This window comes from Balaenoptera acutorostrata, chromosome 16 (genome assembly GCF_949987535.1).
Source record: "Balaenoptera acutorostrata chromosome 16, mBalAcu1.1, whole genome shotgun sequence".
Classification (NCBI taxonomy): Eukaryota; Metazoa; Chordata; class Mammalia; order Artiodactyla; family Balaenopteridae; genus Balaenoptera; species Balaenoptera acutorostrata.
The window spans coordinates 61,386,881-61,406,192 of NC_080079.1; the positions used below are offsets into that span (position 1 = coordinate 61,386,881).

The 19,312-nt window shown below is 36.7% G+C and overlaps 1 protein-coding gene across 2 annotated transcripts in view; it reads right to left on the reverse strand.

Moving 5' to 3' along the window:
* The window catches only part of VCL (vinculin), a 101,311-nt gene that overhangs the window by 43,867 nt on the left and 38,132 nt on the right, over positions 1 to 19,312 (reverse strand). For both annotated transcript variants that reach the window (XM_057531177.1, XM_057531178.1), the window contains exons 3-5: positions 3,753 to 3,903; positions 3,465 to 3,573; positions 434 to 556 (exon numbers count right to left, since the gene is read on the reverse strand). In XM_057531177.1, the coding sequence (XP_057387160.1) occupies positions 434 to 556; positions 3,465 to 3,573; positions 3,753 to 3,903 (383 nt within the window). The remainder of the gene's footprint in view (positions 1 to 433; positions 557 to 3,464; positions 3,574 to 3,752; positions 3,904 to 19,312) is intronic.

The window sequence follows — 19,312 nt, forward strand, 5'->3', positions numbered from 1 at the left end:
TGGGAGCGTGGTCCTAGTTGGTGTACACCACCTGCTCTTCAACATAGAGAAGAGTTAAATATCTTCTAGGAAAGGGCTGTGGGTTCACTTCCTTACTATACAGTGCTCTATAATATCCATTCCAGCTCCTAAATGTTTTTTCTGAGTACAAATAAAGGTGTCAAAATCCATACATCCAAAACTAGAGTTTCTAGAGGAGAAAAGGGCCTGTTAGAACTTCAAGAGAACAGTACGAGGCAACAGGAGAGCAGTTTCAAACAAAGAGCAAGAGAAGGAGAGCATTAGAGAAGATAAATACTGGTTCTTAGCTAATCAGCTGCATTTTTATTCAGGCTGAAAGACATGCAACTAAACAGCAAAAGAAAATAAACATCAGAGTTTAGAACATGTTAACATGTTTTTTCCTGTAAAATAAAGTACAGACAGAAAATACCTGAAATGAGAACTGGCAGCAACTCCTTCACGGTGTTCATTGAGTTCACCAGCATCACTCGGTGCTCCTGATGAGTCAGTTCCTGCTGCCTCTCATCAATCATCTTGGCCATCTTAGTCATTCCTGGGGCACAGGGAATAAATTGTGCAGAGTGAGCAGTGGAACAATCCAGAGTCTGGCTTTCTGAGCCTAAATCCGTTATGAATTACTGTGAAAGTCCAAACATAAAAGCCATTAAACAACAGATACTATCACTGAACTCTAACATTTATGACATAGAATTTTTCAGGACAGTTCTAAATTAATGCAACTTTCTTCTTCTCATTAAAAGCAATTTATTAAATATAAATCCTAAATGTGACATAATTTTCACACATCTGACATAAATACATTCACAAATATTTTTTAAATGTTGAAATTAGTAAATATATATTTGAAAAAAAATTCACAAGTGGGGGGAAAAATACTTTGCCTGGTTACCATACCAGCTTTCATGCCATGTACCCAGCCACTGAGCCTATGTGTATAAGAATCTCATGTGAGCCTAGTACAGGCACACCTCAAAGATACTGCGGATTCAGTTCCAGACCACTGCAATAAAGTGAGTATCATAATAAAACGAGTCACAGGCATGTTTTGGTTTCCCAGTGCATATAAAAGTTATATCTACACTATACTGTAGTCTATTAAGTGTGCAATAGCACTATGTCTGAAAAAACAATGTACATACCTTAATTTAAAAATACTTTATTGCTAAAAAATGCCAACTATCATCTAAGCCTTCAATGAATCATAATCTTTTCAGTAGTAACATCAAAGATCAGTGATCACAGATCACCATAACAATATAATAATAATGAAAAAAATTTGAAATATTGTGAGAATTACCAAAATGTGACACAGAGACATGAAGTGAACAAATGCTGTTGGAAAAATGGCACCAATAGACTTGCTTGAGACAGGGTTGCCACAAACCTTCAATTTGTAAGAACGCAGTATGTGTGAAGCGCAAGAAAGTGAAGCAAGGTGTGCCTGGGCTAAGAATCTAGCGGCTGAAAAAAATCTTAAGAATTACAATAATGTGTTTTGTTTTCATCTTTAAATTTTTCTGTACTTTCCAATTTATCCAAAATAAGGATGTATCACTTTTATAATTAGAAACAAATAAAAATAATTATGGGGGCTTCCCTGGTGGTGCACTGGTTAAGAATCTGCCTGCCAATGCAGGGGACATGGGCTCGATCCCTGGTCTGGGAAGATCCCACATGCCGTGGAGCAACTAAACCCGTGTGCCACAACTACTGAGCCTGCGCTCTGGAGCTCATGTGCCACAACTACTGAAGCCCGCGCGCCTAGAGCCCGTGCTCCGCAACAAGAGAAACCACTGCAGTGAGAAGCCCGCCCACCGCAACGAAGAGTAGCCCCGCTCGCCGCAACTAGAGAAAGCCCACGCACAGCAATGCAGCCAAAAATAAATACAATAAATTTAAAAAAATAATAATAATAATTATAATAATTATGGTGATGACAGCATTTGAAAGCATCTGGTGTTTTGGAGTTAGCATGCTAGCACGTTTTGTTTACTTTGGTTATTATTCAAGGGTACTATGTGATTCTCTAACACTTTGGTTTTCAAACTGCTCTTAGAATTTCTTACGCAGGTTCACAGATTGTCAAGGGGCACCCAAAGGGAGATGGAAAGGGTGGGGCTGCCTCTGCTTCATCCAGAGTAGCTCCATTTCTGTCTTTTATATGTTGGGATTCTGCAAAGATTTTTTTTTTCATTATTTCATTAGATTTTTTTATTGAAGTATAGCTGATTTACAATATTAGTTTCAGGTATACAGCATAGTGATTCAGTATTTTACAGATTATACTCCATTAAAAGTTATTACAAGGTAATGGCTGTAATTCCCTGCTATACAATATATCCTTGTTGCTTGTCTATTTTATTTTTTAATTGGAGTAGAGTTGCTTTACACTGCTGTGTCAGTTTCTGCTGTACAGCAAAGTGAATCAGCCATATATATATACATATATCCCCTCTTTTTTGGATTTTCTTCCCATTTAGGTCACAAGAGAGCACCGAGTTCCCTGTGCTATACAGTAGGTTCTCATTAGTTATCTATTTTATACATAGTAGTATATATATGTCAGTCCCAATCTCCCAATTCATCTGCATAAGATTTCATTTGAAGAAATAAAATTTCTTCACAGTGCTAGGAGAAAGTTTAAAGGGTACTGCTCTAAAGCCATTTCCCAGCGATTTTCAATGACAGCTCAGAGAAATTCTTAACTGCCATAAGTTTACAGGATGACTGCACTGAAACCTCAAGAAAATACATTTTATGTAAGACAAAAGAATTTTATAAGATAATATGTGATTCTTAATACTAACAAATTAAACATCTGATATGTCTTGTCATTGGTCTCATTCATACTTTAAGGAGCCTTAAGTTCATGTTATATGTCTATAACACCAAAAGCTGGTATCTGTTCATGTATTTTGAATACTGAATTCTCAGATGACTACACAATCAGAGATTTAGCCACAGAAGTTCTTCTCTCCTTCTAGGTCTGATTATATTATGCAGCCTTGGGCAAGGGCATGAATCCATAATAGTAGGCAGGCTAATTAGCAAGCTAAGAGGTCACAGAGAGCTACAGGCCAGCTGGCAGACAGTGAAGGAATGCTGTATAATGTGGAATGAAGAGGTCAGGATTCAGGGTGACCTTAAGCACTGCAGTAATAGAAAAGTATTTCCTACATTCTCCAGCAACATTTGCAATGTCTAGTTTAGTTCATTAGACAGGGCCAGGATCTGTAGAAAGCAGATTCAGCTTTCAGAGACAATGATATCTCTTCAGTAGAAGCACAGAGTCAGCTCCATCAACAGAGTAGAGACAACTAAAAGTTCAATGCATCATTACCTATCTTCCACAAAAAAAGTAGGGAGGAGTGCCCCTTTCCTCTTGATCAAACATGGACAATCCATAAAAAATTCTGTTATAAAAGTAGAATATGACTAACCTGGTCCAAGATTCTTTGTGTAAGTGACCAAATCTTCCATAGTTTCCACCACCTCTGCCACTGTAAGATATTCCAAAATTCCTTTGCAAACTCTAATAATTTTACGAACCTGAAAATATATTTCAGAGTATTCAGTCAATTGAGTAAACGATAAGTAGAAAACACAATAATTCAGATGTATAGCTGGTCAACATTTTGTCATCCTAAACAATCCTCAATCCTCCATTATTATCTTTAAGGCTGGGCTTTTTGTCTGGAAGAGGTCTGCATGGGCCTCAGGTTGCCTACCTCAGCCTCGTCGAAGGTGAGGAGCAGGTCTGATGTGCCGGAGAGGATGCCCCTTGATCCATCAATTAGATAATCTCGAGCAGGCACTGAGTAAGGGTCTGACTGAAGCATCTGGGCTGCCTGGACAAGCTTGGTGCAAGCATTCTCCACCCTGTGGGGAGGAACATGGAGTTAACTCACTGGCAGAACCAAGCAGAAGAATATCACATGCAAATGCAAAGAATGTAAATGGACATAAATTCGCTTTTTTTCCTATATGGAAAATAGCCAAGACCAATTTATAATAGAACCTAAGTTTCCAGCTTTTAAAATTTACAATTAAGGGCAGCACATTCTTTCATTCACTGCACTAAGCCCTGGTTCTTCATTATTTCCTGGCAACAAAAAATAATGAGAAATAGTTTTGGACCTTTTACTTTAGGTTGCTATATCTCTGTAACTCCTTTGTTTCCTTCCTGTTCACCCTATATACACTGCCATTAAAAGACACTTACACAAAGAATTGATATCCCTGACAACAGTTTCAGATTCAACATCTGGAAATAAAATACCAAAGCACTGTGTTAAGTGAAATTTAATAATCAGACAAACCAAAGAAATAGGAGGAAACACAAAGCAAAAGTATGAGGTAATGCATAAATTTTTCTTTCATCTAGCCAAATGGATTTGTTTGACAAACTGGACAGTTTGAAAACAACCCTATAAAACTATGCTGTTAATTAAAATGTCACTGGCATTAATAACTGAATCAGTTAGTAATAGTTTAATATAATATAGTTTAATAACACAGATGACCTGATCAGCCAAAGGTGTCTTTTTTGGGGGGGAGGGGTGGGACAGGTCATTTAAAAAAGGAACCCGAAATGCATAAAGCAAGTATTCTCCTTGACCCTCTTGTACTACTAAAATGTATTCATTCATTCAATTATTCTTCTATACAGAGTTGAAAAGGACCTAACAGATCATTTCCTCATATTCAGTAAATTCATTATGTTATCACTGAGTAACTTACGTGCAACAAATTACTTTAAGTTAAAATATTTAGCCAAAATTACACATTCTTATTTGGAAACACAGAAAATGTCCCATGCAAATAAAAGCCCACTTCACAGCGAGTTATATCAAATGAAATAATATAAAAACTCAACAAGTATAACACAGTCTTGCACTGTTAAAAAATAGAATTAAACCAACATATCAATTTCAACTACATAAAAAGCATTGGGGGCTTCCCTGGTGGCGCAGTGGTTGAGAGTCTGCCTGCTAATGCAGGGGACACGGGTTCGAGCCCTGGTCTGGGAGGATCCCACATGCCGCGGAGCGGCTGGGCCCGTGAGCCACAACTGCTGAGCCTGCGCGTCTGGAGCCTGTGCCCCGCGGCGGGGGGGGCCGCGATAGTGAGAGGCCCGCGCACCGCGATGAAGAGCGGTCCCCACACCGCGATGAAGAGTGGCCCCCGCTTGCCGCAACTGGAGAAAGCCCTCGCACGAACCGAGGACCCAACACAGCCAAAAATAAATAAATAAATAAATAAAGTAGCTATAAAATTAAAAAAAAAAAAAAAAAAAAAAGCTACTCTTTAAAAAAAAAAAAAAAAAAAGCATTGGGCTATGGACACTATAGGTATGTATATAAAGATGCAAAAAACACTATTCTAACTCTCAAGAAGCATACTTTGGTAATTCACAAACTTCAGAGCCATAAGGCAGCACATAATAAATATCAGCAAAGAGCAAGACCTCACTGACGTGGCTTTTGATCAGTCTTAGATGACTGGTTATTTTCTGTTCCTTTTAAATTTTTAAATTAAAATTAAAATTTAATTTGAAATTACATTATATATATATATATATATATATATATATATATATATATATATATACACCCATACATATGACAAAAACATATACACATATATAAAACCCTAAGGCATACAGTGAAAATTTTTCTTCCCTCCACTATCTCCTAGGCATTCAAATTCCATCTACTTGCAACCCATGTTATGTGTTTCCTCTGTATTCTTCAAAATAAAGACACTTTATGCCCAAAGAAACAAAAACATAGGCTTCCACTTTTTTTACACAAATAGGATCATACTATGCATACTCTCTGCATTCTGATTTTTTCACTTAATTTAACTTGGAGATGTTCTAGTAGAAGTACCCAAAGAGCCTCCTCATTGTTTTATACAGGTACATAACTAGTTCCTAATTTATTAGCCTGCTGCAATGAATCACCTTGAATAAACGTCTTTTTTTTTTTTTTGGCCGTGCTACGTAGCTTGTGGGATCTTAGTTTCCCAATCAGGGATTGAACCCGGGCCCCGGCAGGGAAAGCCCCAAGTCCTAACCACTTGGCCACCAGGGAATTCCCAATAAATATCATTTTTAAATGTATATGTCTGTAGGATACTATCTAGAAATGGAACTGCTGAGTCATAGGCATGGACATTAATAATTTTGACAAACATTGCCATATCGCCATCCACAGAAGTTATCAATTTACACTCCCACCACAGTGGATGACAGTACCTGTTTCCTCACAGATTCAACAACTCAATGTATAATCAGACTTATGTATCTTTACCAATATGATAGACCAAAATTGATTTCAATATAGTTTGAGGTGAAATTTATATAATATACAATTAGTCATTTTAAAGGGTATAATTTTCTGTGTGCTTGAAAAGAATGAGTTTGCTCTAATTTTTAGGTGAAATATTTCACATATTCTATTAGCTCAAGCTTGTTAATTGTGCTGTTCAAATCTTCTATATCCTTGCTGATTTTTTTGGTCTGTTTTATCTATCAATTACTGAATGATAAAATCTCGCACCATAACAACAGATTTGTCCATATCCCCTTGCAGCTCTGTGTTTGTTTTATATATATTGAGGCTAACTTATTAGGTACATATAAATTTGCAATTATTATATCTTTCTTGTAATCTGAACCTATTTATCATTATGTGACACCTCTCTATATCTCCAATAATGTTTGTTGCTGATATTAATATTGTAAACCAGCTTTCTTTGACTATTTTATTTGACTGGTATATAACTTTCTAACTCTCAGTATCCTTATATTTTAGATGTGTCTTTATAACTACATATATACATATAAGTACACAGTTTTAATCCAGGTTAGCAACTTTTAACTTAATAACTTAGCTCATTTAAATTTATTATTATTGATATATTTGGGGGGGCGGATTGAGAGTCTTTTTCTATATTTTTCTTATTCCCTTTACTATTTTATAGGTCATATACTTTATTTTTTATTACTTTTGTGGTTCATTAAATAGTTTAGCATGCATATTTGGCATGGTAACAATCTAAAATGAGTCAATGAGGACTTCGCTGGTGGCACAGTGGTTAAGAATCCACCTGTTAATGCAGGGGACATGGGTTTGAGCCCTGGTCCGGGAAGATCCCACATGCCGTGGAGCAACTAAGCCCATGTGCCATGACTACTGAGCCTACAATCTAGAGTTCACGTGCCACAACTACTGAATCCCACGTGCCTAGAGCCTGTGCTCCACAACAAGAGAAGCCACCACAATGAGAAGCCTACACACCGCAACGAAGAGTAGCGTCCTCTCGCCGCAACTAGAGAAAACCCATGCACAGCAACGAAGACCCAACGCAGCCAAAAATAAATTAATTAATTTTTAAAATAAATAAAATAAAATGAGTCAATAATTTTACTTCCTCCCCAAACAACAGAATGATCTTAACATACTTAATTCCCAATCATCCCTTTCCTGACCTTTATGCTATTGTTTTCAAGTTTTGTTTCATGTTTATGTTATTGTTTTCAGTTACAAAATGCTGTATCTTTTATTTTCAACTTTTAAATCTTGTTAGGCATTACATTATTATATAAGTCAAAGTTTGTTTATATTTACCAACAAACTGTCCAATATGTTGGCTAATCATTCCCTCTTGTATCTCAGGCCTTATACCTGGAATCATCTGACTATTGTCTGAAGGACATTCTTTAGCATTTCCTCTAGTAAGAGTCTGCTGGTGACAAAATATATCCATTTTGGTTTGTTTGAAAATGCCTACTTTGTCCTCATCCTTCAAAGACTACTTCAGTAGTACAGAATTCTGGTTGACAACTATTTTATCAGCACATTGAAGGTATTACCTCACTATAATTTGACAACAGAACCAGAAAGAGATGTAACAGAAGCAGAGGTTGGAGTGATGCGGGCTATAAGCCAAGGAATTTGGACAGCTTCTAGTGGCTGGAAAAGGCAAAGAAATGGATCCATTCCTAGAATCTCCAGAAGGAACACAACTCTGCTAACTCATCCTGGGCTTCAGACCTCCAGAATTGTAAGATAAAACATTTGTACTGTGTTTGTTACAAGAGTAATATGACACTGGCATCCAATTGAAATTTACCAGGCATACAAAAAGGCATGAAAATACCACCCATAACAAAGAGGAAAAAACAATCATTCAAAACCAACCCAGAAATGACATAGATGACAGAATTAGTAGACAAGAACATTAAAATAGTTACTATAACTGTATTCTATATGTTCAAAAGCTAAAGGAAAGACTGAGTAGATAAATGAAAGATATAAAAAATACTGAAATAGAACAACTAGAGATACAAAAATACACTGGATAGATTACTAGCAGATAAGATATTGCATGAAGAAGATTATTGAAACTGAAGTGCTAGCAATGAAAATTATCTAAAATGGGAGAAAACAAAACTTAAAAGAAAATGAACAGAGCATCAGTGAGCTGTGGCACAACTCCAAGCAGCCTAATATGTGTGCAATTGAAGTCCCCAAAGGACAGAAAAGGAGACAGAAAAGAATATTTGAAGAAATAATGGCCACAATTTTTACAAATTTAATGAAAACTATAAAGCCCCAAGTCCAAAAAGCTCAGTAAAACCCAAGCACAAAAAATATCAAGGGAATTACAACAAGGTACATCATAATGAAGTTGCTTAAAACCAATAATGAAGAGAAAATATTAAAAGCAGCCAGAGAAAAATGAGACACTTTATATTACAGAGGAACAAAGATAAGAATAACAACAGACTTCTCACTGGAAACAATGCAACCCAGAGAACAGTAGAGCAAAGTACTGAAAGAACTTTGAGTAGACCCAAAGAAAATATTTCAAAAATTAAGGCAAAATAAAGACTTTTTCAGCTATGTAAAGGTTAAAAGAATTCATCACCCAGCAGATCTGAACTATAAGAAAGGTTAAAGGAAGTCCTTCATGAAGAAAGAAAATTATACCAGATAGAAGTTTGGATTTACAGAAACAAATGAAGAGCACAAAATGGTAAATATGTGCATCAACATATAAACACATTTCTTCTTATTATTTAAATCTTTAAAAGATAATTGACTGACTAAAGCAAGAACTTTTTTAAAACACAAAGTTAAAAAAAAGTAAATCTGATTCGGCTGACTAGTTAGACAATGAGAACTGGTTTTGCCAATGACTGTGGCAGATGTTTTCCACAAATTAAATGAGCTAAATTTACAGGGAAACATATTTAAGATGTGTATATAGCACACAACATGGCAGAAAACACATGCTTTGCAACTAAACTTATGATTTAAAAATATTTAAATGAAAACTTTAAAATATTCAAGGTATTCAAAAATATTCAAGTGTTTCAAAAGTCTTTTAGGGATGTCAGCCACTTATTGAAGAGCACTAGTTGAAGAGCACTGGCCTCCTGCTTCAAGGTATTTTTTTACAGCCATTCCTTCTAGCTGAAACACCTCTCCCCCTCTCCCTCTCCCTCTCTCTCCCTCCCTCCCTCCCTCTCTCTCTCTCTCTCTCCCCTCTTTTGCTTGACTAACCCCTACTTATTCTTTTAGGTGCCATTTTTAAATGACTGTTCCTTCATGAAACCATCCTAAATCTATAAGTACCTTTCTTATGTGCTCCCATGAGACATAAACCCTCCCAGTTTTGTTTTCTCTATCTCCCACAAGAGTGTAAGTTCAGCAAGGTCAAGGACCCTATATATCCTATATTCACACAGTACAATCCCTGATACATAATAAATGCTCAGTAAACATTTATTGAATGAATGAATGGATTTTCACCAAGTACAGGAGATCATGAAACCATCTGGCCATAGAAATCATTAACTTTAAAAGGTCACAAACTTAATTTTGTTTCCAGGTAACATGAACCTTGATGAAATTATAGCAAACAAACATAAGCACCACAGAATGCAACTATCACACTACACCTATTTGAAAGGATACAGTTACTGCATAAGTGTTTCAAATTTGGAAAAAGCAAAAAATAAATGGAAGGAATAACCATCATGGAGAAAGGAAACAAGAAAAAAAAAAAAAGATGAAATGGAAAAGCTTTACAGGAATCAATTTGATTCTCCACTAATGGTTCCCTTGTGTGGTAAAATGATAGGGCCAAAACAGACACTACGCCCTTTCCTTTTACCTACAATGAGACATCTGATCTGTACATTAAAATTTAATGGCATTCATAAAGCCAAACAAATCCCACCATGACTAACCAGTAGGCAGAAACAGGAAGGAGTCTGTCTTGTCTGTGGAAAATGAGATTTTATTTAAACATTCAAGCTGCCTGGCTTCTTAAAGTAATCTTCTACTTTTTAATACAAATCTGAATTTTTAAAAAGCATTTTAGAGAATGACAGTAGGGATAAAGTCCATTTCCTAAATAATTATAAATCTTGACTACATAATAATATAATATATAATATTGATTCAGCTACTTTAAATCAATCAACTAGCACATTTTAAGGCTTCTCTCTGCCTCTGAGTCTTCAACCTAAATTAATAGGAAGCTCTTATGCTTTAGATCAATGGACCAATGACAGCCTCACAGGACCCACTCATACCCTCTAATCCATTCTTCACAGAATTACTACATGATATAAGCCCATACAATTTAAGAGATGGAAAGGTTCCAAACTACTCAGTTCCATGTGATTTCAATTATCACTAATCAAGACGCTTTAACTTATGCTGAATTTTTTATTTAAGAAAAATAAGAGGAAAACAGATCTAGAGATTATAAAGATTCACTGCCACAAGACGTTTTTAAAGGTTCTTCTAGACTGCATCCAGAAGTGAGAATCTTAAATTCCTTTAGTTTAATTCTTTCATATATTTGTTCATTTAACATACTGAGGACCTACTACATGCTACACAAGTCCTAGAACTAGATTTGCGGGGGTCGGGGGGGCACACTGCACAGCTTGGGGCATCTTAGTTCCCTGACCAGGGATTGAACCCAGGCCCACAGCAGTGAAAGTGCCAAGTCCTAACCACTGGACCACCAGGGAACTCCCTAGACTTTAAGTCCCTACTTTTAAGGGGTTACCACCTTGGTAGGACAAGACATACATATAAACAAATACAAATTAGTATTTAAAAGTATGCCCAGCACATGCTGAGGGGACACAAAAGTGGAAGTAGTCATTTTTACCTAAGAGATTAGGACAGTTGTGGTAGAGAAGGTGAAGACGACACTGCTTCTGCCCTCAGAAGTTCAGCACTACTTATAATGATGATTCTCCTCACAGCATCTCTTTGAGTTGTTTTTCCAATGGAATAACATTCTCTCCGCTCCCCCCACCTCTCTCTCTCTCTCTCTCTCTCTCTCTCTCTCTCTCACACACACACACACATACACACACGAACACACACATGCACGCACACAGTCGAGAGTCCTTTCTGTGAACAATAACATGCATTTGCAATAGACCTGGTTTGACTAGGAAGGGCAGTTCACTATCACAAAGGACAGGTAACTTCCTCACCCTGAAGCCAAACAATCTCAGTCGGCTTCTGTCAAAATCAGTTATCATGTCCCAGCTCACTGATTTAGATGAGGAAGGGAGACAGCTTTGGACAAAATAATACAGGCAGACCTTGGAGATATTGAGGGTTTGGTTCCAGCCCACAGAAATAAAGCAAATATCACAATAAAGTGAGACACACAAATGTTTTGTGTGCATATAAACACATATAAAAGTTATGTCTACACTCCACTGTAGTCTATAAATGTTATGCATATAAAAGTTATGTTTACACTCTACTGTAAATATATAAAGGTTATGTTTACACTCCACTATAGTCTATTAAGCATGCAATATCATTATGCCTAAGAAAAACAATGTATATACCTTAATTTTAAAATACTTTATTGCTAAAAAATGCTAACCATAATCTGACAGTGTAGGGTTCCTACAAACCTTCAATTTGTGAAAAATGCAGTATCTGCAAAGCACAATAAAGTTAAGTGCAATGAAGCAAGGTATGCCTCCTTAAAGGAGAGAATCTGATGGGCCTATTTAGACATATACTGCTGCATAACTTTAAATCAAAAAGCTCTCTAAAACATTCAACAAGTTAAACTTTCACCCCACCCCCAAAAAACATGTTGGAGGGGGGTGGTGGAAACTACCCCATACCAAATTCACTGTTTTAATAAAACCTGACCTTAGACAGTATAGCCGTTTAGGTTATAAACACTGTCACAAAAAATGCATTCTGCTTACTAAAGACTGCAGTGCTACGGAGCAGAACACCTGAAAATCTGACATCATGGAAGTCAGATTACCCTGGAGCACATCCAAGGAAGCAGGTGTTTACATCCTGGGACCCGTCCTTTCAAGAGAGCTGGTCAGACCACAAGCATATCCGATCACAAAAAGCACAGACAACACTTGGTAGATAGGAAGGAAACAGGTGGGAGGAAGAAAGAACACAGTCAGCTGGTGGGTGAGGCTTTCCGCCACTGTGGCCATGGCACCCAGCATGTCCATTTCCAACCAGGCTGGCCCTGGCATAATTTATCTGGCAGGCAAAATCGACTGGCCGGGCTATTCCTGCTGTCTTCTTAACCCATGTTGAGACTCTCCTTCCCTTCCTATCTGGGCAGGGTCTCTGAGAGATCAAGAAAGGCCCAGATTACTTCCAAGTTTGAGAAGCCCATCATATTTAAAAATGAAGAAATGCCAAAACAGGGTCATAAACATGGTGGTATATTTAAGTCTTTACATTGAATAATTTTAATTGCATGATAAACATCTTCTTTTAAGAATCCCTCTCTTCCTCTATGACTACATATATCATTTGAAGAAAATATTGAAGTCTAGGCCCTTCATAAATATAAGGCCTGGGTGAGAGGCCAGGGGTTGGGGGTAAGGGGCAGGCCCTCACTCTGCTTCCCCACATTTAGAACCTAACCGCAGATCAGTAAAAATGACTGCTGATGACTCAAAGATTCTCCCTTCGCTATGTATTCAAGCATTTAAACTGTTAACCTGAAGAATGAGCTCTCATGAAATTCCAGGTATTAGCAACTGATAATGCAGTCTTTCTAGTATCCCTCAAATAGGAAGTATGGCCTCTATAATCAACTCATTCCATCCTCGTATCTTTCTGTGCATATACATATGATTTTAAAACTGATAATACATGTAAAGATTTCAAAAGACTCAGGGAGACATGTGAAAATAAAGTATTCTTTTATATACTAGCCATTTGGCACTAATTTCACTTTAAAATAGCAAAAAGCAGAGTCATTCCGTGGCTTCCCAGTACCAGCCAATACGCTTTGCTCCTGGCATTGCCATTTTGAGAAAGGTCAAGGAGTCTTGGCCATTAGTCATTCAGAAACCTGAGTGAAGGCTACAAGCAGTTACAGTTTTTAGGAGGGAGTTAGGAACACTGAGTACAATGACAAACTTTAATCTAGTTCAAGTAGCAAGTGCCCAGCACCAACTCACCCCTGTGTATACTGTGTGGTAACACTAAAACATGCTGTTCCAACCCTGTGCTCCTAGATTTAAACATCCTACAGGCCTCATCCACAAATTATTCCTTTCCCTGACCTAACTCAGTGACAGTACCGGACACTGCATGTGTACACCCAAAACTAAAATTAAAAACCACAATGAGTCATACTGAAAGCATTCAAAACCCTTTAACAGCAACACCACACTCTTTTTGCTAGAACATGTACATTGAGATAACAAAGCTAAAACACACATAAACATCAAAGGCTCACTAAATTCTTTTATTTCAGATGAGATTAGGAGGGTATGTAGCCAGTTTCAACTTCCCTTCAAACAAAACAGGATTCTTCCAGAGCCCAGAGATAACTGAAAGGGAAGCAGCATGTCGGGGATGGGAAGGTTCGAAGTGTCACTGCTGCCCAAGCTACATCCTCCTCAAGTCTTGGTGGCAGCTTATTTGAAAGGCAGAGTATGAGTCACAACCTTTGAATCCTTTAAAGCCTGAATGACTAGTCCTAGTCTTTCTCCCCACCTTCTTTCACCCCTTGTTCAAATCTAGCATCTGTGAAGGGAGAAGAGATTCTGATCCTGCAAGGTTCAATCAAGAACTCTGCTACCTACAGGTCTATCAGCTCCCCTGGTCCTTCCTCCATCTCATGCTGCAGTTACAGCAGAAACAGATAAACATATAAGCAAGTGTGTCTTACAGATACTGTAGTTTTCAAATGTATGTTGATGCTGTTGTGATGAATAAAATAAAAATCTATTTTAAAACATTACAAATTCATTGTGACTTTCATTCTTATACATTCTTAATCAACTAATAATAAAGAGTCTCACCATTATTATTTGAAGGTCCTTATGCTGAAAAAAGTTGACAATCACTGTTCTACAGCAGAATGTAATGAATGAGCTAGAGGTGTAAATACCTAAACACAAAGTGAAGTGGAATAGACACACAATAAGAGAATATTTTTACTTAGGAAGAAAACTGACAAAAACTAGGATGTGGGGCTTCCCTGGTGGCGCAGTGGTTGAGAGTCTGCCTGCTAATGCAGGGGACGCGGGTTCGAGCCCTGGTCTGGGAAGATCCCACATGCCGCGGAGCGGCTAGGCCCGTGAGCCACAGCTGCTGAGCCTGCGCGTCTGGAGCCTGTGCCCCGCAACGGGAGGGGCCGCGATAGTGAAAGGCCCGCGCACCGCGATGAAGAGCGGTCCCCGTACCGCGATGAAGAGTGGCCCCCGCTTGCCGTAACCAGAGAAAGCCCTCGCACGAACTGAAGACCCAACACAGCCAAAAATAAATAAATAAATAAATAAAGTAGCTATAAAATTAAAAAAAAAAAAAAATGGAAGTTTCATTAAATTAAAAAACATGTTTTAAAAAAAAAAAAAAAAAAAAAAAAAACTAGGATGTGGCTTAAAAAAAAAAAGAACAAAATCTGGAGATAAAAGTCAACAGTAGGCTTAACATCAGTCAGCAATCATCCTAAAAAAAGATAATAACAAAATAATTGAGAGAATTTAGGATCCAAGAGAATCATAAGCTTGTAACCACTTATAATATTGCTTTGAAATATATAAAGTTAAAACTGACAATTATGAGGAAAATTGACAAATCTACAACTATTATAGATTTCAACAGACCTCAATCATAAACAGTTTATGATTTATAGTAAGACTATAAAAGTCTGATCAATAATACTTATATGTTGACCTAATTGATAAAAAGAGAACCCTATACCCAAGCAGAAGAGAATACACTTTCTTTTTAAGCACACACAGTACACTTACCAACATTGACCACTTATTATGTCACAGAATAATTTCGAAGAATTGATAACATACCAACCAAGACTTCTGGGCACAAAGCAATTAAATTAGAAATATAACAATTAAAAGATATAGGCATACCTCATTTTATTGCACTTCACTTCATTGCACTTAGCAGATGCTGTGTTTTTTACTGTGTTTATACTGTGTTTTTACAATTAGAAGGTTTGTGGCCCCTGTGTTGAGCAAGACTACAGGCATCGTTTTCCCAACATCATTTGCTCACTTCATGTCTCTGTGTCACATTTTGGTAATTCTCACAATATTTCAAAATTTTTCATTGTTATGATATTTGTCATGGTGACCTGTGATGTTATTACTGTAATTGTTTTGGCATTTTTTAGCAATAAAATATTTTTAAATTAAGGTATGTACATTGTTTTTTTAGACATATGCTATTGCACACTTAACAGACTACAGTGTAGTATAAACAACTTTTATATGCACTGGGAAACCAAAAAATTCATGTGACTTGTTTTACTGCGAATATTGTGGTAATCTGGAACTGAACACGCAACATCTCTGAAGTATGCCTGTAGTAAAGAGAATCTTTAAATGTACTACTAAATAATGCACATGGGTAAGAGGAATTCACACCAAAATTACAAAATATTTAGGGCTGAACAACTATTAAAGTACCTATACGGCTGTTTCTAAACTTGTAGTCAGAGCAAAATTGAGAGCCCAAAATATTATATTTATTTAAAAACAAGAAATACCAAACATAAAGATAGAAACATTGAAAATAAGATATTCAAATAATAAACTTAACAAAATAAATAATGAACCTAAGAACAGAATTTAATGAAATAGATCTTTGGGGAAAAAACTAATAAAACATAAATTCCCCATAAGAGTGATAAGAAAAGAAAAAGGCAGAAATAGATAATACTGAACAAAAAAGGATAGAGGAAATGCATAATTTCTTAGAAAAGTATCAGATTATCAAAGTTGACTCAAAATGAATTTAAAACCTGAATTAGATAATAAAAGGAATCTGAAAGAGTAATCAAATTACTTCCTCTAAAGGACACCAGACCCAGAGAAAGTTTTAGATGCAAGTTTTGCCCAACTTTCAAGGACAATCCTTTTCTTATATAAAATGTTTCAAAGACTAGAAATCTTATTTTATGAAACTAAAATAACCTTGATAACAGAATAAGAAACAGAATAAGAAAATTAAAGATCAAGACCCCTCATGAACAAAGAAGCAAAATCTTTTTAAAACATTAAAGTTGAATTTACCATTATATTTTCTTTTCTAAATCACTACTACATAGGGTTTATCTTAGAAATGCGTAGATGGGGGAACTCAACGCTTTGACTGCCGGGGCCAGGGGTTCGATCCCTGGTCGGGGAACTAAGATCCCGCAAGCTGTGCAGTGTGGCCGAAAAAAAATAAAAGAAAGAAAGAAAGAAATGCATAGACGGTTCACCATCAGAAAAGTTGATACTTATGGAGTAGACCAGAGACCATCTTATAGAGGAAAGAATAAAAACTGCATGATTATCTCAACAGATACAGAAAACTTATTAAATAAAAACAAGCAATCGTGATTTTTTTTTTTTACAAGGTCTTACTACAAGAGACAATAAATGAGAGGAAATTTGTCTATGAAAAAGCTTAAAAAGTAACTGAGCTTATTTGGAGAAAATGAGAAAAAAGATTGAGAAGCTCAAGAAGAAAGCTAATTTTCACCAAATATCTTTTTTTTTTTTTTTTTAAAGGATTTTCTTATTTATTTATTTATTTATTTATTTTTATTTTTGGCTGTGTTGGGTCTTCGGTTCGTGCGAGGGCTTTCTCCAGTTGCGGCAAGCGGGGGCCACTCTTCATCGCGGTGCGGGGACCGCTCTTCATCGCGGTGCGCGGGCCTTTCTCTATCGCGGCCCCTCCCGTCGCGGGGCACAGGCTCCAGACGCGCAGGCTCAGCAATTGTGGCTCACGGGCCCAGCCGCTCCGCGGCATGTGGGATCTTCCCAGACCAGGGCTCGAACCCGTGTCCCCTGCATTAGCAGGCAGACTCTCAACCACTGCGCCACCAGGGAAGCCCAATATCTTTTTTTTTCAGGTACTTTCACATACATTATCTCACTCATTTAAGCCCCACAATAACTATTACATTATGAGAAGAGATTCTTATAAGGAAGGGTGAGAAAGAGTCTTAGCATACTGGATTGAGTACAAGCCTGGGTGTCAGGTAGTTTAGGGTTCGAATCTTACCTCTGACATTTATGTACTAGGTAACTTTCAACAAGTTACTGTGAGCTTCTCTGACTCTCAGCTTCCTCATCTGCAAGATGAGGTGCATTAAAAAACACAATATAAAGTACCCAGCTCATAAAAGGTACTCAAGAAATAGAGCTATTTTTATAAGGCTCTTTTGCTTCTATTAAGGAAAGAACAATAAAGATTTTAAATAGAGGTAGGAAAAAAAAACTTAAACCTTGAGAACTTCTTAATTTGAGATTGGACCTATATAGTCAAGGTAATCATTAAGGGAATACTAGTGTCGAATTACTTTTAGTGTTTCTGTTTGTATTTGCAGGGTAGGGGTGGGGCAGCCAATGGCCTCAATTCATCTATAAAATAAAGTAGTTGGATTAAATAATCTCTATGATTCTTTTTAACTTTAAAATATTATGACTTTAACTTCTTTATAGCTTGAGGAGGTGTAAGACACTGCAGTACATCACAAATTACATCCATAAAATTCCTTCTTTGTAAATACTCAGGAAAACTGTAAATCGTTATCTTCTAAGAGTGGTATAAAGTTAGTAGTGCCTGGAAAGAGAGGGGTGGACCACCTGACTTCTTGGAAGTCAGATTATGGAAAGAACATGGACTTGGACGCCACGAGACCACCAACAGGTAACACGTTCTGCCACTTACATGCTGATCAAACTTGGGTGAGTTAAAGTTTGTCAGACCTCAGTTTTCTTATCTGTAAGATGAATGTATTAATACCTTGAAGTTGATGTTCTCAGAATTACATGAGAAAATAAAAATATGTAAGTACCTCTCCCAATAATACATACTCAATAAATGTGAGTTCCCTCGGCCCCTTGAGTTCCCTTCAATCATGTGACTGATCACTCTGTTGACAATGGAAACCAAAGTATTACATGTTTAAAGTATTATTTGCTTACTTCTTAATCATGAAGTGTATACAAAGTAAAATAAGGGTTAAATCCCTGCCAAGTTGTTTAGAACTCTTCCACAAGTTAATAAAATACCCAGAGTTCATTATTGAGAAGACTCAAAACTTAAATCATTTTTGCTTGAGAAAGTGAAAAATAGTAGTACTCAACTATGTTTAATGTGGCAAGTTCAAAGGTGAACTACTTAAAGTTTGAGTGCTTGCTCGAGGTCAAAAGTGCAACAAGTCAGCTGACAGATGTGAATAATTATCGCATAGTTACTTGGTCATCTATGTTAAGTAACAAAAATCTTCTCTTAAAGTAGCAATGGAAGGATCACTAAAAACTCAAAGTTTAAAAAACAAAAATTAGAATCACACATTAGCCCCAGAGAAGCACAGTGCATGCTCAAAGAATTAATACTTTAAAAAGATATTCTGGCCACTTTCACCAAAAAGTGTTTGAAAATTCAAATTTCATCACAAATTATTCTCAGTGTTCAAAATCAAAAGGAAAGAAAAAAGCTAAATATGAGGGCTTATGATCTAAAAATATGACACTACCACTTTAAGTCAAAAGAAATCTAAATTAAGTGTAAGCATGTTTAAATCCTTTTCAAATTTCTTCTTTGTACATGAATATCAGTCAAGGTAAAACTGTACAAATACAGACCATAATTGTGCTTAATAAAGTTTAAGGGTTAAAACATGGCAATTTCCTAGGAAATATGATTAATGGCAATCATGTAGATTGCCACTACATACACCCTTTCACAAAGTATTTTAGGAACATTCT